We start from the raw sequence: 27471 nt of genomic DNA on the forward strand, positions 1-27471 counted from the left end.
GGAGGCCGTGGTTTGACAGTCCACCAGTGAGCCGGACGTTTCGGATCCATTGTTTTTATTCAATCTTGCCTGGATGGATAGAAATGAACTTAAGAAAGCTGTTTGAGAGGCCTGTGTTTACTGACCCGGGTATAACGCTCACCACATGCTGAGCACAGGGATAAATTTATCACTTTTGTGCCAGTTGGCTACCAATGCAGACTTTCACATCATAATACATATGTCATAAATTCCTGTTCTGTTTCCCAACATCTATAAATGTTTACCACTTGTTATATTTTTTAATTGTACGATTAGATTAGGACAAACATCAAATATAAGAAATGACTGATGCACTAATGGTGAATGTATGCATGAAATGTTGCTCTGAGGGGTGTCAATCACACAGCTGTAAAAAAAAAAATTGTATTTGTCCTGCATTGTGGCAAAAAAATCAGAATCAAGTCACTTCAGCGTGGTAATGTGAACCTGGCAAAAGCATTATTTTCTACACGTCTGTGTTTTAAAACAATGCAGGTGTTTCTCAGATACTTTCGTCTTTGTGGAAAATTGGATTAAAAATTTTTGCTCACAAACTGCTTGAATCGGTTCATCTTGCCTTTAGCCAAGCTCAGTATTTCCTCCTGCTTCCCAGGCTTAACTAATCAAACCTTTGGTGACCTATAACTCTCAATAATGATCAGCCCAACCCACACACTGCTCAGTAGTAAATATATCACATATCCTCCACATGTCTGTGGCATCAAGAAGTGGGTGAAACCTCACATTTCTAATCACATTTTCAATGGCTCAACTCTTGTCTCTCTATTCCAGCTGTGTCACAAACACTATCTTGTGCAATAAAAGGCTACCCCTTTATCTCTGGTATGTTATCACACACACTTGTTAACACATACTTGAGATTCTCCCACTTTGTCCAACGTTTAGCGGTTTGCTATGCAGGAGTTTAACTCTTAATTCTCTTAACATTTTTACTTCTCTTTTTCTTTAGCTGTTTTTTTTTTGTGTGTGAAAGAACTGAGTTATTTTTCTGTTTTTTCTTGTTCTTTATCTCTCTTGAACTGATCCGAGATGATACTGCCTGCGGGTGTCAAAGTCCTGCCTGCTGTAATATTCCGATGTGAATGGAAGGCGTGCTTTTCAGCAAACACGCCCTTGAACCTACGTGCTGTATTGGTCTGTAGAAGATGTCTCTGTCGCTCGTGAGCAATAAAGTGATTTCCAAATATGAGTTATAGCCTGAATTCTAGACAAACACTTTGTCCTGTTTACCACAGCAGCCTGTCGATGATTTGCGGTTGCCCGCTGCAACCTGATGTTTTAGAAAAATGTGTTGCACTGCAGCTAAACCAAATGTCATGGAGAGAAAAATCACAATTTCAGGAGTTTAATTTCACAGAATCAGCTGAGCCCAGCTTTCATGTAGGAATTTAGGAACTGAGATTTTTGAGTTCTTTTTAAAAAAGCTGGACTGGAATTGTGAATGACTTGGGTTTTGGCGGTTTGGAAATAAGATAAGAGTTTTTGGTAAAAAATAAAAAAAAGGATGCATGAATATTCACATTTGCCGATGAAGATGATGTGACATAATAAAAAATGCATGAACTACAACTAAATGGACCTTGAGGTGAGATTGTTTGTCAAGGTGAAGGATGGATTTTGAAAATGCTGGTGAAGAAAACTAGGACATTTAAGGAGCTCTTGGAAACTCTGATCTTCCTTCTGTTGATATAGTGTGCATGTAGCTCTTTCTAGCAGTGCTTGGTATTTTTATTGTATTTAAATGGTCAAAGTCGTCACGTAACCAGGTCAGATTGTTCAGAGCTGATCTGCTCACCAATGCAATGTATGCTTGACAAACAAGCCAGTGTTGGTGTGTACAAGGTAGGCCTGTGTTAGTAAAAAAAATACCATCTGTTCATGTTCGAAAAGGTTAGGAAACATCTTAACACCACGTCACTGAACTTGATCTTTCACGTTTGGGGTGTTCTGGGTGGATTTTTGGATTTGTTGGTGTTGGATGCACTCAAGGCAGAATGGGATTCAAACAAACAAGCAGGGACAGGATTTGGGAGACAATCTGCTGGTGCATGTTAAGGATGATTACTGTACCGGTGCTGACGATGGATTTGAAATCCTAAAATGCTCTTATGTAACTGCAGAGTCTGCACGCGACAGGAGGTCAGTTAATGTCACACAGATCAGTCTTGAAGGGCTCTGGCTTTGCCTAGTAAATCACCGCGTGGCCCTCGCCTCTTTCTTGTTTGCTCAGATCAGCCGTGGCCGGTTGTCCTGCACGTTTCTGACACGACAGCTGTTCCACTGGTTGTAGGATTATCTGTCATCTTTTACACGTGAGGCAAACGGGAGAGGATTATTTTAAAAAAAAGAGAGAGAGAAAATGAGGTCATCGCTAGAGCTGTTGAATGTTGAGTTCGTGGTGTTCTTGTGAATTTTTTTCTAGTTGGGGGGGTGACATGGGAAGATGGAATGATGTCCACACTTCATTTGGACAGTGACAGAATCAGACTGTAAAATCTGATACTGCTGTTTATCTCTCAATAAATACTCAAAGGATTCCAAAAAAGGCACTTTTTTTATTTTTCATTTTAATCCCCCATTTTGAGGAAGCCTTCTCTCTATTTACGTCCCGCTTCAAAACGGTGATGTAATTGTCAGTGTTTGTGTGTCTGTCCGTCCGTTGGGTTAGTCCACCAAATGTCTTCACAACCGTTAAAGATAGAAAGATAAATCTAAAAGCATAAGACTCAAGCAGCAAAGGGGAGTAAAATGAGATGATGACCTCAACCATGAAAAAACTAGGTCAAATTTGAACTTTTTGTACACTCAAGAACTGGATAAGATAGAAAGACGAGGGAGAAGGCCAGCGTAAGACCATAGATCAAAGTTAGTGCTTTGATTTATGAAAGTAGGTCAGAGCACTAGCTTTGATCTTTGACTTATGCAAAATAGGTCAGGTTAAAATTTTGAATTCAGGGGTATTGCGGGATGTTGCGGTCTGTGACTGCATTGGTTGTTGTTTGAAATTGTTTTTACATTGTTATGTTGGGTAGACTATTTGATAACTGAGGCATTTAACCCAACTCCAATGAAAGGCAGGATAACCAGGGAGAAAATTGCATCTGTAAGAAAGTTATTTGTATCCTGGAGGCGGGGCCGTCCTTCAGCTGAGTCACCATGGTGACAAATGCTCAGCATCCATTTAAAGGGAATAAGGAACAAAACACTGGTTGTTACGTTCATCCTAACAAGGGGTCCTGACAGTGGAGTTTTCCGTCTGCCTGGTTGATCTTATGCTGGTTTGACGGCTCTTCCTGATGCAACCCTCTCCATTATTCCGGGGACGAATTTGCTGCCATGAGTCCACGGCTTTGTTTAGTGGTTCACTGTGGTTTTGCTGTTTTAAATGATGCAAATTTACAAATGAACATAGTGGTGTTATAATTGAAAGTTTGCTTTTGGATCCATGAAGAGACAAGATTTTTTTGTATCATTTTTAATCTGTTCACCGAGGTTGGGAATGACTGTCATTTTTTAATCAATGTCATGCGATAGGTTTGCATCTACGCTCTTGTCTATTGAAACTTGTAAGGTGTGCTCCTGTTGTGTCTGGAAAATGGGGGTCCTCACCGTGAGCCAGGTGGATGAGCGGAGTTTGATTCATTATTCATGAAGAGCAGTAGCCGGCCTCTTACACTGACGTGTGTGTGAGTTCATCATATCGACTCCAGAGCCCTAAAGTAACTCTAATGGTTGTACTTCAAGAAAATTGCTGTCAGAGCGAATGACTGCTTACTGTTTGACAAGAGGAGTGATAGAAGTGTGCATTTGTTTATTTGACTCATTCACACGCACGCACACACACACACACACACACACATATACATACATATATACAGTATATATGTACAGTATATACTTTCAATTTTTGTACTCTCTACCCGAATAGTTTTCCTTAGCGTGACGTGTCTTGGACAGAAACGCGACAGAGAGCTGCTCATCCTGTGTGTCACCATGCTGGGAGTATCGCCCCACGCTAATGCAGTTAGTTAATGGGGTTTATCCCTTTAGCGGTGGCTTCCCTCGGCCTGATAACCAGACGTGCTCTGCAGCAGTGAGGCGTCTGGGTATTGTTTGCAGAGCTAATCCTCAGAGGCACAGAAAGTGAAACTCACCTAGACTACTGTTACTATGGCTGGATGGCAGGATGTTGGCCTCAGCTGATGAGGCTCACTGACACTGTTTTTAATTAAACATCCATTTCTGAAGACATTAGCTTTAGTTTTATTCCTGGTTTCATAGATGAGGTACGTATGTTGCTGGATATTTCAGTCCAAATGTTAGTTACACCCTACTTTTCTTTCTAGGAAATGATCAGACAACTTTAGGGCTATTTCTGTGCGATGTTAGTGTTTCTTTTCAGTCTTATCTCCATCAGACAATCCATAAATTGATGCAGGCTTTTTGAAATACTTCCAAGTGCCTGAGACTTGGGCTAATTGCACGAGTCTGGCTCTCCTCTGTTTTACTCGCTGTAATGTGATCATTATGTTGTTGGCTGTATATTACAGCGTTTATCCAGCATGTAGAGGCTGGACCCTCTTACCGTCAGCCAATAAAGGGAATTGATTTGGTTTCCAGCTCATCAAATGCAGCAGATGTTTGTTTTACTCCTGGATGCCAGACGTTTGTGTGTGGTTCATGCAATAAAGATCATAGCCGTGTGTTCAAAAAACAGAGAAAGAGTGGATGAGAAACAGATTAGGACTTAAGTAACTTCTTTGTTCTTCAGAGGGTATTATTATACTATTATTATTATTAATAAGCCAATATTATTATTATCATTTATTAACAAACTGTCTCTCGCTGCCAGAGCTGATGGAAGCAGATAAGGCTGATTTCACTGAGTGGGATGTGTTTCAAGCAGCTGTGTTAATGCAGGTATTAGAGTGAATCACACATGAAAGAATGAGGTGCCGTGCACAAACATGTAATCGGTGAAATCACCATCAGACGTTGTACTTTAGTCCTCCATGTGACTAAATACTGCTCCTTATTTGGAGCCTTAAAGCATCAGCGACAGTTTTAAAATGATAATAAATCATCTTATCAAATGCTTTGTTTACCATCATCTCTTCCAGGCTGCTGATGCCACTCACCATTCTGCTCGTGATGGGCTTGAACGGATCACAATAACCATCACCTGTCATGAATATCTTTGCACTATACTTCCTGAAGTTAAAAGAAGCCTGTTTGCAAGTAGAAGAAACTGCAGTGAATAGTAACGGTAGAGAAATCTGCAAACTCTTCACATGTTTAGACATGAGAATAAAAGACACACAATGTTGGTGCACTTGGCCACACCTTAGCCATCTGAGTCACATGACTTGGTTGTGCAGTTGTGTGGTTAGAGCACAGATGAAGAACATTGATAAAATCTGATGCGATCGTGCTTAAATCCAAATTTATTAAGAAACTTATAGTATGTCTCTGGTGTTAAGACCTAAATTCATACAAGCGCTATGTCCAAATTCCAAGATTCTCTGGAGTTGCTTTACATAAATGTTGCTATGATTCCATCAAGCATCAAGAAATCCTAGAAGAATATATCAGTCTGTGAGGAAGATGTAGACTTTGAATGATTGGATATTCTAAAAGGACAGTGAATCCCAAACACTCCTTAAAGTCTGCCAAGGTTTAGTTTCAAAAGAATCCTGGGAGCAGTCATCACAGTCTGACTCAAATCCCGAGGAAAATCTGCGGTGGAGTTTGAAGAAGGTGGTTGTAAACCCAGGAATATTACAGAGCTGGAGTTGCCCGTGAGGAAACATTCCAGAGGAAGGCTGTTGGAAGATGGTGTCAGTCTGTGCATGACATTTGCATTAGGTCATAGCTGCGAAAGAGCAATAGACTGTTGTAAAAATCAGTTTTAATAAACATTTGAAGTTATAATTTACCAGAATGTCAAAAATGGGCGAATAATTTTGCAATCGAAAGGGAACTGGGAATTGCTTCACATTTTATCAACGTGACAACCGAAGTCATTATTTGGGCTTTGTCAGGGAAGGTGTGGCTCCTCTTTGCAGAGTAAAATAAGAGAACTCTTCTTCTTCTTTTCCTTTCGGCTTTTCCCTTCAGGGGTCGCCACAGCGAATCAATTTCCTCCATCTAGCCCTGTCCTTTGAATCCTCTTCACTCACACCAACTATCTTCATGTCTTCCCTCATTACATCCATAAACCTCCTCTTTGGTCTTCCTCTAGGTCTCCTGCCTGGCAGTTCAAAACTCAGCATCCTTCTACCAATATATTCACTATCTCTCCTCTGGACATGTCCAAACCATCTCAGTCTGGCCTCTCTGACTTTATCTCCAAAACCTCTAACATGTGCTGTCCCTCTGATGTACTCATTCCTGATCCTATCCTTCCTGGTCACTCCCAGAGAGAACCTCAGCATCTTCATCTCTGCTACCTCCAGCTCTTTCTCCTGTCTTTTCTTCAGTGACACTGTCTCTAGACCAAACAACATCGCTGGTCTCACCACAGTTTTGTACACCTTTCCTTTCATTTTAGCTGATACTCTTCTATCACACATCACACCTGACACTTTCCTCCATCCGTACCATCCTGCCTGTACACGCTTCTTCACCTCTTTTCCGCACTCTCCATTGCTCTGGACTGTTGACCCTAAGTACTTAAAATCCTCCACCTTCTTGATCTCTTCTCCCTGTAACCTCACTCTTCCACTTGGGTCCCTCTCATTCACACACATGTACTCTGTCTTACTGCGGCTAACCTTCATTCCTCTCCTTTCCAGGACAAACCTCCACCTCTCTAGCTTCTCCTCCACCTGTTCCCTGCTCTCACCGCAGATCACAATGTCATCTGCAAACATCATAGTCCATGGTGATTCCTGTCTAACCTCGTCTGTCAGCCTGTCCATCACCATAGCGAACAAGAAGGGGCTCAGAGCTGATCCCTGATGCAGTCCCACCTCCACCTTGAACTCCTCTGTCACACCTACAGCACACCTCACCACTGTCCTACAGTCCTCATACATGTCCTGCACTGCTCTAACATACTTCTCTGCCACTCCAGACTTCCTCATACAATACCACAGTTCCTCTCTGGGCACCCTGTCATAAGCTTTCTCTAGATCTACAAAAACACAATGCAGCTCCCTCTGGCCTTCTCTGTACTTCTCTATCAACATCCTCAGAGCAAATACTGCATCTGTGGTACTCTTTTTTGGCATAAAACCATACTGCTGCTCACAAATGTTCACTTCTGCCCTTAGTCTAGCTTCCACTACTCTCTCCCATAACTTCATTGTATGGCTCATCAGCTTTATTCCTCTGTAGTTGCCACAACTCTGCACATCTCCCTTGTTCTTAAAAATGGGCACCAGCACACTACTCCTCCATTCCTCAGGCATCTTCTCACTATCTAAGATCCTGTTGAACAACCCAGTCAGAAACTCTACTGCCACCTCTCCTAGACACTTCCATACCTCTACAGGTATATCATCAGGACCAACTGCCTTTCCACTCTTCATCCTCTTCAATGCCCTCCTCACTTCATCCTGACTAATCTTTGCTACATCCTGGTCCACAACAGTCACCTCTTCTAGTCTTTGTTCTCTCTCATTTTCCACGTTCATCAACTCTTCAAAGTACTGCGGTGGAGTAAAATAAGAGAACATGCAAATTAATAACAAAACTGGAAAAACTTGGATTCCTGGACGTGTGGTACCACATCACATGATCCAATCGCGTTTAAACGAGGACGGCGTTGTCCTGACTGCTCGCTTCGACCTTTTTATTTGCATTCCCACCTGTCTGCAGCTGAGTGTTCTGTGTACACTGGTCATCAGTAGCTCCAGATGACTTATTCAAGCACTGACTCTACGTGTTCAGCTGAGTCCATATTTGAATGGGAACAAACTATTTGCTCATTCATCAAACACTTGACTGTTTTGTGTAGCTCAAGTACAAAAAGCTTCAATCTTACAGGAGCTCTTTAGACTCCATCCTGATTCACCAACGCTAAAACCAGCTGTTACGCCATCAAAACACGGTCAGACGGCTAATCAGGAGTGACAAAGCGCGGAAGGGAAGGTCGTTTTGTCTCTACAGCGTCAAAGACTCGCTGCAGCCGCCCATTAGTCTGCAACTGTGTGATCTGAGATTAGAGAGCGGGCCTTGTGGATGGCGGCTTTGGAAAAGAGTTGCCAGCTTTTAGGACTCATGTCCTGTCCTTATTGTAATTACCCCAGCTAATACTCACACTTACGCACTGGAGGCACCATGAAACCAGGGTTATGAGCCAAATGTGTGTGTGTGTTGTGTGTGTAGTGTGTGGTGTACAAGGAGGAATGGAGCCTCTATCGCCAAAAATCGTAGCTGTTTGCTCTGCATTGATGGGACGACTAGATTTGTGCTGATGTAAGACAATCACTCTAATGTGTGTCATCTTTGGCATAGTTATACTGACTGTTGCATCGTTATATAAGGATAAACACTATTAGTTTCTGCGTAATATGTTCTACTTTTTGGATTTAATATGTAAATGTTAGGTTTATGAGTATAAAGAATGAATATGACTGGTCACAAAATACTGCTGCACGTCCTGCGTTTGATGATCCGATCACTACCCTTGTTTATCTGAGAGACAGCATGTGACCGTTGGACTTTGGGGGAAGAGGTGTTTGTAGCTGCTTTTATCACAAGTGTTGACATAAAGTATGTGATGAATTTTTGTGCAACTATTTGGACAAAGCATCATTTTTACAGTATGTGATGCATTCCCAGTAGTTAAAATATCTCCACATCCATCCACTGCAACTATAAACGACTGTTTCCACATTAGTTATGCATCATTAATAATCCTCAAATTTGACATGATTTTCATACTTGACTGACAGTTTATTCCTAATAGGTACATTTTACTTCAAGTACAGTTTTAAGAGGACATTTTTTATTTCTAGTGAGGTTTTTTTTACATTGAAGGACTGAAAGACTAATAAATCAAACTGAGGGTGTAATTGGGATTTTTATTTATTTAAGACTTTGTTTACTTATTTATTTTAGGGGGTTACTAAACCATAACGAAACATTTTAGATAAAACCCAAGATGTGCATTTAACTTGGGTCTCAATGGTCTTTGTGATCTGAACTCTTGCAGCTGCTGTGCAGTCATGTACGTTTGTGCAACACCGATTGATCGACCCCCTCCCTCCCCCATCCCCACTCGTTTGACTGTGTGAAGGCCTGTTTTCAGTGGTCGGCTTTTCACCGTGGTCTCTTATCGACCTGGTGACCTCTTGGAGCCTGTAGTGCTCATGTGGGATTACATAATAGCTCAGTTTGACTTGGAGCGATAACTGCTGCTGGTCAGTTTAAACCATTTGATCGTAGGTCATCTCCGGCTGCTTTACGTTACTATTTTACATCTGAGGGGCCATACTGAACTTTTACATAGGACAAATGACAGCGACTCAGAGATGATTGTGTTACGGTGAAGCTTCCTCACACAGGGCAACATTACAGGGACAATAGTTATCCCGACATAACTGGAAAACCGCTGATTATTTGTTATGGAACATCATTTTGAGTTGTTTCCTATGTTTTTTATTTGCATTCCCATGACAACATGTATCATGCTTTCCAAAGTGCATGTATGTATACCAGGAATTATGCAAAATGCTTCTTTTGCCAATTAGAAATTATTAAAATTTCCGCACCAAACATTTCAGTTTGTGTTAAGACGCAGAAGCTCATGACCATTCTTGCAGAAACAGGAGAGGCTTTTTTTTTTTTTTCAATAGAGATGTGTTTGTACCCGTTACAGATTCAGTGAAAAGACATTTGATTTGCTGTCAAACAGCATCTTCTCCTTCCCCTTCAAGATCAGGCGAGGAGTCCTGATTGAGCAAACATGTGGAGGCGTGAGGGACGGGGGCGGTGCTCACAGGTTACCTGCTGCACCTCCTCCTTCTCCCTTTCAGGGAGCGTTCGCATTTGTTCCTGTGCCCCCCTCCTGCTTGTTCACACATGCTTTTGGCCTCATGCGGCACACACATACACACACACACACACACACACACACACATCCACCATCTCCTCTGACAGTCGGTGTGGACTTTCCACAGCAGAGAAGAAGAAGAGTCTTGCTCAGGACTCGGACTGAACAGCGTCATCCCAGACCGGCTGCGTGTGTGTCGGTGTGTGTGGATATAGTGTTGATCCATGTGTTTGACGTAGAGCAAGACAAGAGATTTTTTTTGGGTGGGTTTTTTTTTAAAATCTTGTGCAAGTCAAACACAACTTTCTCTGGCTTAAGGACCCACCACTCCTACTTGTGTTGGTGACAACACACTCGACAGGGTGAGTGCTGCTCAAATCTGATTTTTTATCACCATCTTTCTCAATTCCACCTAATTTCGCTTCCGTTTTCTGTGAGTTCTATATTGATCTTTTTACTTGTTACCCTCTCTCTTCAAATGTCTATCTCTCTCTGTGCGAGTGTGTTTGTGTGTGTGTGTGTTATAGTTCACTGTTCCCTAGGGACTTAAAGTTGGTGTGCATGAGACAGGCTTGAACAAGATGAAACAAATAATCTGCATTTTTGAATATTACCCAATTTAAAAAAAAAACCTCCCATGCACGGTGCAGCTTGCACTCCTTCACAGTTAACTGTCTTATGAATGTTTGCAATAACCAAATCAAACGAGCTGAACAAACATCGTTCCATCCTTCTCTACCCACAGATGTCGTATTTATTATAGTTTTCACCCTTAAAACGCTTCCATTCTCTGAAGTATGCGCTTTGTGGGTCGAGGTCTTTTCACTGAGCCCATTTAACGCAACAAGGTTTATTAGCTGAAGAACAAGGGGTTTTTTTTTTTCCCCCCAGCTGTGGGACTGGAGGCTGTAACACAAACCTGTGTACTTTATCAACACAAAGCAACACAGCCTTGTTTTAGAAGGTACCGGGTAGTCTTCATCGCATCTCAGCGAGCATTTAAAGAGTCCTGAAGAGGGATCGGGGTAAACCCTTTGAGGTAGGAGGACAGCCTCCTAACAGGGAAGACGAATAACTGTTGTTGTTATGGCACACTCACATAAATTGTTCTACATCCTATAATATTATCAGATCCTCAGGAAGAATACATGATGTAAAGATTGTAAAGGAATTACACAAACTTCAAATCTGTAGGTGAAAATAAGTCAAAACTAGTATCCAAACTGGTGTAAACATCCACCCCACTTCACACCCGGCCCCTGGGTTTAAGCTTTGGCCTCTATAATTGCTGTAGTTGTGACGTCACACAGTTTTCATGTGCAATAAAGGATAACCGCCCTCATATCAGAGGTTTCTTACTCACGCCTCTGCCTCAAAATAAACTGGTTTAGATAAGCAGCCTATCTTGTGTTTTGTGCCCCCCCAGCTGACTTTGTTGGAGTTAAATTCACTTCCATGTCGACATTTTTCAGTCTGATGTTTTCCTTCAAATATGCTCAAAGTTAAAAGAAAAACAAAAATTTTGGATTATTTAGTCACCGTGGCGTTTAGATGGCCGGATGCTGACATGGGGTGGGGGGTGGGGGGTGGTGGCGGAAACAACTTTCCAATCACGCAATATAAATCCATGAGTCGTTGTTTTGTTCGTATCGTCCACACCCTCACCTCCAGACTGCTGTATACGTTAATCATTAATTCACTTCTGTCTCCACGAACCGGTGGAACAGCCTGGTCAATAAATCTGAAGATCGGACGACTCAAGAACAAACGAAACCTGGTTGTTAGACTGAAACTGATGAGCAGAGATCAATATTGGTGTTTATGTTTGTGTGCATGAACGCATAAAATTTGTACACACACACACACACACACACACACACACACACACACACATCTTTTAACATTCCAGTGCCCCAGAAAAAGCACATCGCAAAGCTGATGTTAGTCTACTTGCAAGCGCAAAAACTAATGAGACGTCGGCGGTGAACCATCATCTGTGTATGATAGCAGACAGACTAAAATCGTGTGAAGTGTGTGTGTGTGTGTGTGTGTGTGTGTGTCTCTCTCTTGCCCAGACACACACGTGAAAGATACGTATCCACTTCTTGTGATTCATGCTGCCACGGCGTACGATCACACCTGTACATTCCTTGTCTTGTATTTCGCTTGGAGCGTTTACAAAACATAACATCCATCACATGCAAAGAAACAGAAGCATGGTCCATCTGTTGGTTTTAGATGTAATATCGGGTTTTGGGTGTTCTGACATCATCGCTGGTGGTGTAAGAGACGACCATAAGTCGTTTCACATCAGTGGTTGGGAGGTATTGATGTTGGATTGTCAGGGGGAGAGTTTTAGGACTTGCTGGTTTTGAGTTTAAATTGCCTTTTTTGCTCATCGCTTTAGGCCCCAGTGCTGCTTGAGTAACCGATATCTTGACGGCAGTAAGTAAACTTTGAACCCCCACTCCTCCAGCATTGAGCCTTGGCAAGCCAAAGAGAGGAGTGGCGGCTGGTGTTCGCATTTATGAGTTATGAGATGCTTATGAGACAGCCTGTAGGTGAGGATTAGGTGAATATGCAGGTAGAGACCCACACAAGAACTCAGGCCGAGCAAACCAGATGTACAATATATCTTTTTATTTCATGTCTTTCAGTTTAGTTTTACGACTCTTTTTATAGCCCCGTTTTGTGGCTGCCGATGTGACTCGCTTGTCACGGACTAAAAATAAATTTTCCTCTGACAAAAAAAAGACTTCATCTCCTTTTATTATTATTTTTTTTAAACATTTGCCAGACATGAAGCATGTCAACAGAGGCTTGTTTCTGTACTTGTCAGTTAAACATTGCCTGGCTGTCTTTTTTTTAAAATCGGCAAGTAGCTGATTTTAAAAATAGCTTGAATCATGTCTTCACTGTCATCTTCACTGTGAGGAGCTGAGGCGGCCACCGACCACGCAGCAGCCTGACAGCGTACCTGCTGTCAGACGCAGCTGCAGGAAAGCTGCCGCCGGGGCCCCCGATCACAGCCTGCTTCAGATGTGACAAGATGTTTCATCTTTCTGCTCAGGAAACCTCTCCCTCTGACCTCAACAGCACACCAACGCTGTTTAAATCAACCCATGTGCTCCAGTGTCTAAATGCGTGTACAGTCGCTAACTCAGCATTGCATTCAGGGCTTTGAACTGACAAATGTATTCAGATTTGTAGTGGAAGTATAAGAGAGGTGATGTGTTCCGATGAGGAAGTTACCTTTTGTAAATATCAGTGTTGTCATTGTCTTTTACATGCTCAAATGTATGATAATGAGTTGAACAAAAATAAAGCACTACAGAAAAAAAAAAAAGGAAATGGATTGATTTGCACGAAAGTCTTTGGAAAGTTGGGGGCACGCAGGGAACAATTCCATTTCCATGGGGATGCAGATGGAAGGACAGATCAAGGAAAGTTATACCTGGTGTTTATTTTATTATTTTCCATAATTCAGGTGTGATCAGGTTGTGTTAATTCAGCTGGCTCAGCTGCCAGGGGAGGGAAAACATTCCAGTGTGACAGCATGAGGCTTTTTGTGATGGCCTCAGGGCAAAATTTGAGAGGTAGAAGAAGCAGCGGAGTCATGGACGGTGGAGATACACGCTTTTGCTTGTCTGACTCTGACATGATCGTATGCGTCTAAATAATTTCCTGCTGTCAGTTTAATTGTACGCTCGCGCGGACACAATGCTGTTCTCTTTTGCTATCGTCTCAAAAGTTCAGCAAACCATCCACAGAAAGCAGGAGAGTGATTTCACTGATTGTGAAGGTTTTAAGGGTTTATGTGTTTTCACTTACATCCATTACCCTGTCACTTGCTCTCTCTTTCTGTCTCGCTCTCTCTTTGCTGGAAGTCTTGTCCATCTTGTCCATCAGCCTCCTCCAGTTCTAATTCATAAGTAATGACCGAGCATCAGATGGGCCCAGAAGCAGAGCAGACACGCCGGCTGGCTCGGCCTCATCCCTGCAGACAAAAGCCACTTATCTTTTGCTTTAATGACATTCGCATCGACTAGCATTAGTGGAAGTGGCTAAAAAGAGACTCTGGATATGGGAAGCTTAACAGATTTCTTCTGTGTTTATTTAAACTCTTATTATCGACTGTGGTAATAATTGGTAAAAATATGAATATTTGGTCATCTTCAGCACAAATGATAAAAGAAGCAGGAATTAACAGTACATGCCTGATTGTGTACATTCTGTGTATTGATGCCACTTTTATGCCATCAGTAATGTAAATAATCATTTTCAAGCTAAAGATTTTGGTTTTATATCATGAATGGGATCCAACTATTTTCTACCTTGGTACAGGATCTACCAGTTGTTTCATAAATGGTTCCATTTCACATGGATTTAAGGATACAACTTCATTCCTAATTTGTCCTGTAAACGTATTTGTAATCATCCAATCTCTGGGAAGCTTTGAAGTTTTGAGATGAGAATATCTTTATCAAAAGATAATGATATTGTGTTGACCTGAAATGCAATCCACATGATCAAGAACTGTCTTTCCTTGAATGCTTATTCCATTCGTAAATTCTAACATATCCCAGTGACTGGGCCCAAGTAAAATCCCTTTTTTGTTTCAACATAAGTAATAAATTATTCAGTAGCAAGCACCACATTTAATGAAGGTTCTGTGTTTTGCTTAAATTGTACTCTTGATACTCTGGGATCGAGAAAAAATACAATAATCTGGATTTAAAGACGAAAAGCAGAGAATTTAAAAAACCCACTGATAAATACAGTAATGGGAGCTAACGTAAGACCGTGTGGGACGCCACACCAGTCCCAGGATGACGCCCTGTCATGGTGGACTCCCCTTGACTGACCTTCCCACCCTCTCTCCTCTTTCCTCTCTCAGATGACATGGCGTCCTCAGTACCGCAGCTCCAAGTTCCGCCACGTGTTTGGTAAAGCAGCCCCCAAGGAGAGCTGCTTCGATGGCGTGCCAATCACGCGTTGCGTCCAGGACAACAACTTCTGTGCCGTCAACCCACAATTCCTGGCAGTCATCACTGAGTGCGCCGGGGGCGGGGCCTTCCTGGTCCTGTCTCTCCGTAATGTGAGGATCTCCATCTCATGGCAAATGCAAACTAGTGGCTAATGTTTGATTCAAAATGCTAATCGGCTCAAGGATTCCTTGTGTGGTTGCTCAGAAAGTCAGTTCCAAACATTGCAGAATTGGGATGATCAATAGTGGAAGAAAATGGATGGGTGGATGGAAAGTTTGTGTGTGTGTGGGGGGGTGTATTACAGGAAGCTAATGGGCATTATCAGATTGTTGAATACATCTAGTTGTGTTTTTAGTGTTACCACTCATCATACTGAAGGATTATGGTTTTTGCATGTACTTTGTAGTTCTCTATAACTTTGCCTCATCCTGAAGTAAATGTTGGCTGAAAAGTTAAATTTTGAGATGTTTTTGTTGGTAATGTCTTCATTAAGATTGCAAGGTTTGTCTTTGCTCCTGCACACAAACACACACAGTACACCTGGAAAAGAGAGGTGTGGCTTCAGATTATAAATAGAGTTCAGCATTGGTGCCAAAATAATCCCTCAAGATCAGGACACCTCCTACAGGTTATTCACTACAGCCTAAACAGGGCATGTGGTATTTCCTTCCTCATCATTCTGTCTTATCTTCCCGACTGATCTCATCGTAAATGGAATTACTCAACACTTTCAGACATTATTGCTGCATATTATCACATCAGCCGGTGTTATCAGAAATGATAATAAACTCAGTCGTGTTTAAATTTACAATCCCTCCAGTATTTTCCTCTCCCCCTCTCCATTTGTCTCCATCAGTGAAATCGTCTTGCTGAATTACCCACCTGGTGTGGACTTAAATTGCATGGAGGAATGACATAACTCATCACCGACACACACACACGCAACCAATGTCTCAAGGAGGTGAAACTTAAAAACCGCATTAACCTCACATCTATGTGTGCATTTACAGATATACTATGATTTTTTAGCAGTCATAAATACAACAGTAGTGTTGTACGGTACATGTTCCAAACACACCTGACCTGTGCAGTAATCTATTAAAACAGTCTACTGTAAATAAAACAGGGGAATTAATAGACTTGTTAAGGCAGAAAATCTCTTCACTTGGTTACTTTGTCCTTTTTAAAGCGTTTTTGGAGCATTTGGGTGTGTCACTTTTGTTTCCCATAATTTTTTTCAGTTGTTTTGACGGCTTGTAAAATGAAGCACTGGTTATAACTTGCTCAAATCAACATAATCTAGTTAGATCGTTGTAAGTTGGCTATCTTCAAAGCCCCACTGTTGACTAGTTTTTACAGCTTTACTCGAGTTAAAGAGCGCTACTGTATACTGTAAATATGTTGTCAAGACTTTGATGGCTTTAAAGGTGAGGAAAGTCGAAGGAATTGTCCCTTGAGTCAAAAGTGACGTATACAAGTCAGAATATGAACAGAAGTGCATGCGTGCGTGTGTGTGTGTGTGTGTGTGTGTGTGTGTGTGTGTGTGTGTGTGTGTGTGTGTGTGTGTGTGTGTGTGTGTGTTCGTCATTACTATCCAAGGCTAGTGGCTCCAGGCGACTTTATCTGCTTACTAGCGTGACACACCTGAATCTCGAACAAGCTGTTGACAAGTCGAGATGATCGCGGCGAGTAAGAGAAACTAACTGTTCCTTTTTAGGAGCTTGAAGGAGGTCAGCGATGAGAAATACATGAGAAAACGTCCTGTGAGTGGAATTGCTTGAATGGATGAAACCCTGTATGATTGTCATCAACTCTGCTGAGAGTGAAAGAACAGTTAAATATTAACTTGGTTCAGATTAGGTTAAAACACAAACAGTGGAGACTGTTCTGGTGTTAAACAGTGAATTTTAGTCTCTATACCAGATAAATGTGTCACCTTCAGTCAGTCAGATCCAAACTAGCTGCCCCCCCCCACCCACCCACCAAAGGTTTTCATGCAAAGCTTACTGGTAATGTGGGATGGTCTCACAGGAATACAAATAAGCATGCTCCATAAACCGTCAATCATATATTATGAATGTCTTGATGGAGTTCTTTCTAGTGACCTTTTATGCTTTGTGTTTGTCCATCAGACGGGGAAAGTGGACCCCCACCATCCCAGAGTATCGGGGCACAGAGGCAATGTGTTAGACATCAAGTGGAATCCCTTCAACGACTACTGCATCGCCTCCTGCTCTGAGGACGCCACGGTTTGTACACAACAAGAGCGTGTAGCAGCGCGGAGATGCTTATTGCCTTGACATTCAGCCTTCAGGATTAACTCAGTCATTCCACACATTCCTCAGGTTTGACCCGACCAGGAGATGCTCTAGTAAATGGCTTATGTAGCATCGGTTTTTAGACTGTTTTGGATATATTATTGTCCCACGCTTTGTAAAAATTCTGCATATATTGATGAATGTCATCAAAATTACCCAGAACCAAAAGTGGGACCACAATTCTTATTATATCCAACTGGAAGTTGAGAAATGAAGTTGAAAAATAATTGGTAGTCAAGTAGAAAGTACTGCATTATCCTCTGAATTATTGTGTAATAGAAGTATTGAGTGGTGTGAGACTGAAGTAGCTTAAATTTTACTCGTGTTAATATCTAAGTTACGTTTGACTTCTGCTTGTGTGTCTGCAGGTAAAAGTGTGGGAAATTCCTCCTCGTGGTGTGCTGAAGAACCTTACAGTAGCGTGGAAGGAGCTGCAGGGTCACAGCCGCAGAGTGGGCCTCATCGAGTGGCACCCGACTGCTAACAACATCCTCTTCAGTACGGGATACGACTACCAGGTGACACAGACACACACTACCCCCAACACTGCTGCAAAGAAAGTAGGCTACACCCAAGGATCTGAAGGCAAAATGTGCAAATATTTCACTGTTAGAAGAGAAATGGGGTCACAGCAACCTGGTTCCTGTTGAGGAATCATGATGTTGTGTGGCCCTGTTGGTCGTAACATTTGAAGATTTGGTTTAGACGCCTTAAATCTGAACAAATCCAGACTCATGTTATCAGTTCACGAGAAACCGGTAAATGAATGAGACTCGTGTCTTTCTGTATTTGAGAGTCATTATCGATGAGCCAACACGGGATGAATGTATTGATGATTTGCTGTGGAGACGTCATTGAGCAGTCCTCCCCAGTTGCAGAAAATTAAGAACAGTACTTCATAATTTTTATTCGCCAGCTTTGCCTTTCCTCAAGACAGCATCCTGAAATAAATGTGTCCTGATTTTATCTGAAGAAGTCTCTTAGAATTCTGAATCTGATTACAAAAAGTGTTTGCAAAGGAAGGATCCACAAGTAACATGACTAAATGTGCTAACACATGTAGCCAGTTTACTGCAGCTAAGCTGATGGCAATGTGTGGCGGAATCAGAATCACTCAAATCCAAATGCTAAACAGTATTCCTCATTATTTGACACATAAAAAGATGCAAAGGGCTCTTTAAAATATCTAACCTTGTTCCTTCCTACACCATATTTTCTTTCTCTCCAAAATATTTCAGTAGTCCTCTGGAGTCCGTAAAAGTAAATTGCCCCCTTTATCCATTCTTGGTACTCTTTGGATTCTGTGAATCTGCTTTGAACTCCACATCTGAGCAAAAATTGGCACTGATGTTCAGAAGGGTAGCAGCCAAGGAGATGATTTAACTGCCTGGAGATCCGCCTCAGTCGCTTGTTTTCACACGTGGCCCAAAGAAACGATCACAACTAGATTAAAGCTGAAAATATGCTTCTGCAGTAGGTTGGCGTTCTATTAATGTGTGATTGTTAATATGGGTGTGTGTGTGTGACATTTTCAGGTGATGATCTGGAACCTGGACTGTCCGGAGCAGGTGATAAAGAACCCGGTGCGGACAATAAGCCAACACCCGGATGTGGTCCTCTCCATGTCTTTCAGCACAGATGGCGGCCTCCTCGCCACCACCTGCAAGGACAGGAAGGTCCGACTGTTAGAGCCACGCTCAGGAAACCTACTGCAGGTAGTGTGTTGTGTGTTTGTGCACGTGATTATGAAAAAAAAGAATAAATATATATTGATGTATTTAATTTAGAAATGGAAATGGGTAATTTTTAAAAAATATAATTGCACCCAAACTGTTGTTTCTGTATTTGTTTTGCGTCATCAGCGACTCATTTTCATTTAGCGTTTTCTGGCTCAGGCACAAAACTGACACCTGAGTAGAATTCCACCGACCTCTGGGTCAACAGCTGACGCTTCACACTTTCCTAAACAAGCTTGCATGGAAGTGACCTTTTCTTGTCAGGTGATTCACCAAATGTACCAAATATTTAGTGTGTCCTATGCTTTTGTGCAGGAAGGCAGCTGCAAGACGCACAAAACCAGCAAGGTGCTGTTCCTGGGTAACTTGAAGATGCTCCTCACGACGGGCACATCGCGGTGCAACAACCGCCAGATGGCTTTGTGGGATCAGGTGAGACCCGAGGCAGAACAGCTGACGGCAAGAGAAGTGTGTCGTGACAGAGTGATTTAAATTCATCAGGGAAGGTACAAGATTCTCTTACATGATGATGCATACAATCACTTGGCATCAGGTGACTGAAGCGTGACACCTTTGGGTCACGTGATGACACCTGAGCCTGCTCCATTCATTTAAGTACCGCTCTTCAAAAGCCAGAAAGTGAAACCTTAGAGTTTTTGATCAATTTTGTCTCATGATGAAAAACACCTGCTATAATTTCCTGCAGGGATTGATTCAAAATCCTGGTTTTCTTTTCATCTAATACAAAACTCGTCTGTGTATCTAGTCTATACAGGAAATACCGATTATTAATAAAGGGTAGAATATTGTGTCACCACTGCAGACTGAATGTGCCTTCCTACCTTACATCTTTAACGCCACCTAGCATTAGAGTTGTGAATGTGTTAGATTTATTACCAAGAGAAAAAAGGAAATATTAAAGATAAAATATAAGAGACAGTTTATTTTTTATTGTAAATTCTTCTGCTTTTTTGTTTTTTTGTTTTTTTGTCACCGCAGTACCTGATGTGAATGAAATACAAAATATAAGCACCTGATGGGTGTTGTGTTTCTGTTCAGTCACTAGTGGGCTCTCTCGCACACAATTCCACCATCTAGTGGACAGATTGGTGGGCAGATTAAACCACACTGCAACACACCTGAAGACCTAACAGTTAATAAATAAATCCAAATGTTATTTTGCCTAAATGCAGGTTGAAATATTTTTAAACCTAAACCATGAAGATCACTACTTATGATGAAGTGGATTTGGCGTTCCACAGGTTCTTAGGTACATATCTCTGAAACCTCATGAGATATAATCACAACACAAGAAGCAACATTTTCAGGAAGACAGAGGGACAAAAATGTGTAGGTTAGGGTAAATTTGGAATTCAGGGGTGTCGCGGGATGTTGCAGTCTCTGACAGCCTTGTTAATCTTTGTGTGTGTTTACAGGATGACATGTCTGTGCCTTTGTTACAAGAGAACCTTGACGGTTCGTCCGGACTGCTTTTTCCCTTCTACGACCCCGACACACACATGCTTTACATCGCTGGGAAGGTGGGTGTCTTAAATGATAAGAACAGAGCCGTGTGTTCACATATAAAATATTTCAACAAAGACTTCTTCTGTCTTTGTCAGGGCGACGGAAATATCAGGTACTACGAGATCAGCTCGGAAAAGCCATATATCCACTTCCTAACTGAGTACCGCTCCAACCTACCTCAGAAAGGACTGGGTAAGATCAACATACACACAATCACACACTGGCACCATACCATATCAAATGCATTCTCCCCTATTTGAATGCTTACTCTAGGAAACTCAGCCTCTGCCTGTGCTTATTGTCTTGCACCTGTAAGCAAAGCTGCTGCGCAAACAAGCCTGCAATATTTGAATAGCCAAACCAGCTACTCGCTGAGGCGTGGACTGTTTGAAGCGACTTCCAGCAAGCCGAATGACATACGTTTCAGACTCTGAACTCAAGATAAAGATTTAGTTGTGTTGTCTTGAGTAATTTCATGTTTACACAACTGAATGGCAGAAGCTCTGTTCTATTTTAGATACAGCTGAGCTATAACACCCCCAGTGTTTCACCTGTAGGGAGGAGGAACCATGTAGTATAAGTATTAACTTGATGTTGTAATAGAAAAATCAACAAATAATTAACTGGTAATGCAGCTGAACGAATCCTGTTTTCCTTCCACAAAGCAGTCTGGCAGTCCAAAAAGCTCAAAAAATTCTTAGAAACTAATGATCAAAAGTGTTATTTTGAATTCAGGCTTGTGTTAAAAGTCCATAAAAATATGCTATTTATTTACCACTCATTTTTTCTTAACCAGTGCTTTGAATCTGCAGGTTGTATCCTTACAAAGTCACCTTTTTAAGCTCCACATTATAATATAAACATATTTGATATCCACATTTAAAATTCAAGCCATGATGTATTTATAGTGCATTGTATTTACCATTGTTTTTTATCTCCTGCTTACATTCTGCCTGATCTAAATTTGTTGACTCACCTGATCTCTCAACAGGACATAATCGATGATCCTCTAGTGGTAGTAAAACCCAGGAAAAAAATGTGCAGCTGTCTCGGTGTCTGTGTCCTTCCTCAGGTGTGATGCCAAAGAGAGGTGTGGACGTGAGTTCCTGCGAGGTGTTCAGATTCTACAAGCTGGTGACAATCAAGAGTCTGGTTCAGCCTCTTTCCATGATCGTTCCCCGCCGGGTGAGAGAACATTGACTCCCGACAGCCAGAGAATATAAAACAAATGCAACAGTTTGTAGCTTAATAGACATCAGTGACTGTGCGTGTATTTGACGTGTGCAGACGTACATGCATCTGTCTGAATGTACCACGTGTGTACTTCCAGTCGGACTCGTACCAAGAAGACATCTATCCGATGACGGCTGGGAACAGGCCAGCTTTGACTGCAGAGGAGTGGCTCAGCGGTGTTGATAAAGGTCATAAATAATATGTCTGCCTTTGTATAAGTTAGCAAAGAGAATATGACAGAGATTTACAAATCCTGTCATATTCCCTGCTTGGAAAGGCTGGAGGTAAAATGCTCTGATGTAAATCACAATCAGTGTTCAGATACAGCCAAAATTAAAGACTAAGGCTGAGCAACATGTTTAAACATAGAGCAGGTTTATACATTGATATGGTAAATACTTTAACGAAAATATGTCATTTAAAAATAAGCAATTATATTAAAGAAAAATTATTGCTCTGCATTTTTTTCAGGGCATTAAACTTTTTATTTTCAGATTTCAGAAAACTATTTATCCCACCAGGGGGCAGTTTCTCTGAGCAGTGTTGGTTCAGAAGAACAAAAAAATGCATGCATACATGTCCAGAAAAAGCTAAACTTGTTAGCTATAAAAGTTCCAAAGTTTCTTTTTATGAGGGACAAGGTCATTTACACCTGATTTGTTTCTAACGCAACAAACTTCACAACATTCCAGAACGATTTTAGGAGTTACAGAAAAATCACTGATGTGAGATAACAACACAGTAATGATACAGACCAATCAGAATCAGTTTGTAACTGCTGACTCAGTAACACGTCAGATTCCATATATCTTAAAAAGTTGCTGAGCGAGATCCCGAAAAATTCTCCACTACTGACATATTGTTTTGACTTAATCAAAGTAATAATGATGTAATGAGGCAAATGATAAGTCTAGATTAAACTTTTTCATCCTGTCTTCTAGGGCCAGTGCTAATTTCTCTGAAGCCTGGAAGTCAAATTGCAGAGCCTTATTCAGAGATGAGTAATGGAATGGGAAACTCACTGGACACTCAGAGATCTCAGAGCAGACCGGGTTCTCTACAGCTGGCATACATCCAGAACCAACTGGGAACCAAAGACTGCAACGAAGGCGTGAACCTCGCAGCAGACGCTAAGAACTGGATGCCCATCAGCAATGGAGAAGACCTGACACTTTGCTCTCCCCCAAAGACAGAGAATGAGGTACTGAATGATTTTGGTGTCACTATTAGTAGATTTTAATGCTTTTATCCCGGTAATACTTTATTGTTGACTTTAATTATCTCCTTATTTACAACCTAGACAAACTTTACGATTACAGTAATGTGAATTATATGTGGCCTATATTACAGTATTAATACACCAACACTGAAAATTATCTTGTTTTAGTCACAAAGTCCGGAAACTTAAGCAAAACTCCTTCCCTTATTATATATCACAAATAAAAAAATAGTTTTAGATGACTATCAAATCCAATACTCATCACTTTGATTGATGTCTAAGAGGCATTTTTTCATTAAAATGATGAAACAATACCGTGAAATGTATAAATATTAATTTAAATTTAAATCCTTTTTTCCCAGAAAACTGAGTTGATGTGTTTGGGGTGTTTAGTTGCATACAATAATCTCGCTTAATCAGAAATGACAAGCTTCCCATGTTTTACCATGAGTTTCCTAAAACCAGATAAAAAACCAGTCTCTATATGTTCCTAAATCGGATGCATGGACCTCAGATACAAACTGAGAATGTGGCGTCTCAGACATTTTCACAATAGCGATAGACACAGGGTTGTAATTACAAATATGAACCATTGAGATAACCAAATCTCATCCGAGCAAAGAACTGGAATCGAACTGTGAGGCTTGTGTTGTGACTGTGCATAAGGTGATATTGTACGTATGTGTTTGCTGTTGTCCGTAATTTTCGCTCTCATCTGGATTATCACACCCTGACACAGGAAATTGATTTGGGAGATTTTAATGAAAAGAAGTTGAAAAAGGATCTCAAACTAGAGCTTTGAACTTCTTCTATCGTATGTGTGTGTTCCACAGCTGCGTATGAAGTTCCTTAAGCAGCAGGATGAAATCCGACGGCTGAGGGAGCTCCTGAACCAGAGGGACGTCCGAGTCAAACAGCTGGAGCTGGAGATCAAGAACATCAAAAACTCCCAGTCTCAGAGCTCACTTTAAGACTTGCTGCAACTTCACCTCCTTGTGGGAACGCATCACTGTACAGCAGCCTCACTCTGCTGAGGGTCCTGACTCGCCTCATATCCTTCAATGAGCCCCCAGACTCACTGCACAGAGGGGATTTAAACCTCAGCCTTCCCTAATTTCTATCATTCTCCCATTCACACACGAGGGGCACATGGTTTTTGTTCATGTACATACACTCAATCCAGCCGTCACATGCTTTAAAACTCTTTGCACCTACTGAACATCACTTCTTTTGCTTCTTTTGTACACTTCACAGCTATGCAAGTTTATTGTTATATTTAGCTCTTTTTATTCTCTTAAAGGATGTTTGTGTCTGTCTTGACTGTATGATGCGACTGTGTTGTTTGAATGACGATGCAGGATAGGCACAGACTTCTATGTGATTGTAAGACAATACTGATTTTATTATTTTCTATGCTTGATTTTATTGCCCTCAATATTTAAACTACTGTAAGTGGAGATGTGTGTGATATTTTCTGTATGTTTGCTTGAATGAGAATGATCTTAATGGATGACAGTATGATGATTCCTGCTGTGTTCTTGCTTTCCCTTGAGCCGCATTTGTTTTTTAATGACTGGAAACTTGATGAAATCAGTGTCAAGCCAATTCTGCAATCGATGCCATGTAGCAGATTTGATTTTTAAGTTTTGTATTTATTTACAAAAATACAGTTAAAGCAAATACAACTTTGTTAAGTGCTTCAATTCACTACATTAGTTACTGGAAATTCAGCAAACAAAGGTTTTAAAAAGGTCGAGAAAACACTTTTTTTCCTCACATAGAGTAACTGAATAAACCATTTGATAACATCGTAGAGCCTGTGATCAACTAGCTTTCAGCTACACTCAAGGGACTCAAAAAAAAAAAAAAAATCCAAGAGGCATTTGGTGTTGTATGAAAATAACAACCCCTTTTTTGTTCCTTCTTGAATTTGGTTTAGAACCTAATATAAAAAAAAGAAGAAACAAAAACCAGTGGCATCCTTGTCATGTGGTTTAAAAAAAAAAAAAAAAATTCTCCTTCATCTGTTTGTCTTTGGTGCAGCTTCCTCCTAAAAATATTGTTTTCAGATTTGAGATTATTCATAAAAATAAATCAGCTGTGACCAAAATAAGCCAAAGAAAGACAATATTTTCTGATATTGCTGCAAAATAAGACTGTTGCCTTTTTACATCCCTTGCGGGTAATTTCTTCAACAAGGTGTCTTTTTTTTTGCACTTTGGAAAACATGACACTTCAGTTTGTTTCAGCTCAAATGGTATCTGTTTTCAAATCAACTCCAATGACTATGAGAGAGGATTCTGGTCAAGCCCTTGTACACAAAAGTACAAGAAGGACAGAAATTCCCAGTATGATATTTCAGCTTTGACAGAAACCCTCCGTTTGACTTGTGAACTATGGGAAAGATTTGAACAACTGTAAAACCTTTACACTGAGCAGTTGTAGTCATATCAGCTGATCTGGGTCCTGCCTGGAATTTCTTCCTCAATGAAGGTTTTTTTTCCGCCGAAGATCTACAACCCGGGGTTTACTGGTCCCAAGTGTTCTAGTGACACCCTAATGCTCAAATAGTGTTGGTTGTGGACAAACTGGCTTTTCTGTTGGGTTTCTCTGCCTGTTGAAGCAGTCTGAAATGTCTTGATGTGATTAAGCGTTATATAAATAAAAGTTGATTGATTGACAAAGTTCATCCTATGCAATGAGAGGTAAGTGATCTTCCTCAGGGAACTTTTGAATGGTTTTCATGGACCAGTTCCTAATCTTTCTTGCTTTCAGATCAACTTTGACTTCTTTTTTTATATCATCAAAGATGAAAAGTAAAAGCACTCCCTTATCCTTGGTGTGTAAATACGCATAGATGTCCCAGAACCATTTGCAGCTGTTAGGCTACATAACCAATATAGTTGAATCTTCAAGCAAACATCATGCATGGATTTACAGTACATTACATACCGAGAGGCGCAAAAGGGTCATCATAATCTACAGTGGGCTCATAATTCAAGGCCACTTGTCAAAGATCTAACACATGGATTTACAGACATTTTAGCCTCTGCTGTGTTCCAAGTTTGAGTTCACTAGTTCAATTTGTTCATTTCGGTTAAATAACAAGTCGCTGTTAGACATTCCTCGACCAAAGAATGATTGAATTAGATTCTATATTTAGTTTAAATTAAATGTCTTTATCACATGACAAAATAACTGCATTGCCAACTGGATTGGCAAATGTTCATATATCCAAATATTTGCAGTTTCCACCCTACTTGCCGTTTTATTAGTATCAGTAAGGGCATACTGAAAAAGCCATTTTTACATATTTTTCCATTTGTTTCTCGATGTTTTGGTGATGATTGCGTTGCTACACTACTTTTTTGTAATCAATCAATCAACCTTTGTCTAGCACTTAATCACATCAGCAGACATTTCAAAGCGTTTTAACAGACAGAGAAATCCAAAAGGACCCTCCTGAGCAAGCATAAGTGACAGCGGCGGGGAAAAACTCCCTCACTGATGACGAAACTCGGGGCAGTACCCAGACTCTGGAAGGCGGTCATCCGCCTTGGGTGGGACAGGTCAAGAGAAAGAGTGGTAGGTGAGTGTGGACAATACTGAGTTTTTCAGGGGGGGAAAAAACTCATCAAATGAAATGAACAGAGGAAGATGTTTAAACATGCACATCTCTTATGTCGCACAGGAGCAATGATGTGGATGGAGTCTACTGTAGGATTCACTGGCTGATGGGGTCAGATTGAACAATAATTCCATGAAAGGCTTCTTGCTGGGTTCACCAGAGCCTCACTGTGCCTGCTTTTCAATGCATTTCCTGTCATTCAAGTTAAATATAAAGTCAAAAATGATTTTTCTTACCAATTTTAAGAGTTACAATTCAAAAGTCATGCAACAGCAGTATAAAGACACTCACTTCTCCTGAACTTTTGACAAGAAATGATTGCTCTTTACAACACATTAATGAGATTAGGTTGTTATTGCACTGTGTGATGTTGAAACTAAAGGAATTATGACTGTGCTCGTGTTTCTATAGTGGGAAAAAAATGACATTGTTAAAGAACTCGAGACTTTTTACAAAAGTTAGGACAGCCCCAGCCTTGATGCTGGGATTTTTAAGTGCGTTAACAAGATTGAAAGGTAATTACTGAGGTAAAACTCCTGTTTAAAATCAGAGCACAAGAAATTATTCAAATTAAACTACCTGGTAAGATTTAATTGCTTACTGCTAAAGCTCATCAGACCAAAATGTGGATAAAAAACATTGCTGTGCTTGTTCCTATCCATCAATTGCGTTGCATTAAGATGGACTAAATCTGAATTTATCTTTTGTCATTTTTTAAGTCTAGTTTACCAGTGCAGATATTTGGATAACAGAACAGCAGGGATAGATGCAAAAATAGAT

At 40.9% G+C, this 27471-nt stretch overlaps 1 protein-coding gene across 2 annotated transcripts in view; it reads left to right on the forward strand.

Annotated features, from left to right (window-relative positions):
- coro2aa (coronin 2Aa) overlaps positions 1-27384 on the forward strand; it is a 28340-nt gene extending 956 nt beyond the window's left edge. The window contains exons 1-12 of one of the 2 annotated variants that reach the window (XM_068321202.1): positions 10086-10404; positions 14940-15140; positions 17163-17279; positions 17717-17866; positions 18884-19063; positions 19400-19516; positions 20521-20625; positions 20707-20803; positions 21684-21796; positions 21942-22032; positions 22786-23045; positions 23897-27384. In XM_068321202.1, coding sequence (XP_068177303.1) covers positions 14940-15140; positions 17163-17279; positions 17717-17866; positions 18884-19063; positions 19400-19516; positions 20521-20625; positions 20707-20803; positions 21684-21796; positions 21942-22032; positions 22786-23045; positions 23897-24034 — 1569 coding nt within the window. In that variant the 5' untranslated portion in view covers positions 10086-10404 and the 3' untranslated portion in view covers positions 24035-27384. Of the gene's footprint in view, positions 1-10085; positions 10405-14939; positions 15141-17162; positions 17280-17716; positions 17867-18883; positions 19064-19399; positions 19517-20520; positions 20626-20706; positions 20804-21683; positions 21797-21941; positions 22033-22785; positions 23046-23896 lie in introns of those variants that run through there. The other variant, XM_068321200.1, reaches the window with a different exon arrangement.
- The last annotated feature ends 87 nt before the right edge of the window (positions 27385-27471 follow it).

This window comes from Antennarius striatus, chromosome 8, assembly GCF_040054535.1.
Source record: "Antennarius striatus isolate MH-2024 chromosome 8, ASM4005453v1, whole genome shotgun sequence".
NCBI lineage: Eukaryota > Metazoa > Chordata > Actinopteri > Lophiiformes > Antennariidae > Antennarius > Antennarius striatus.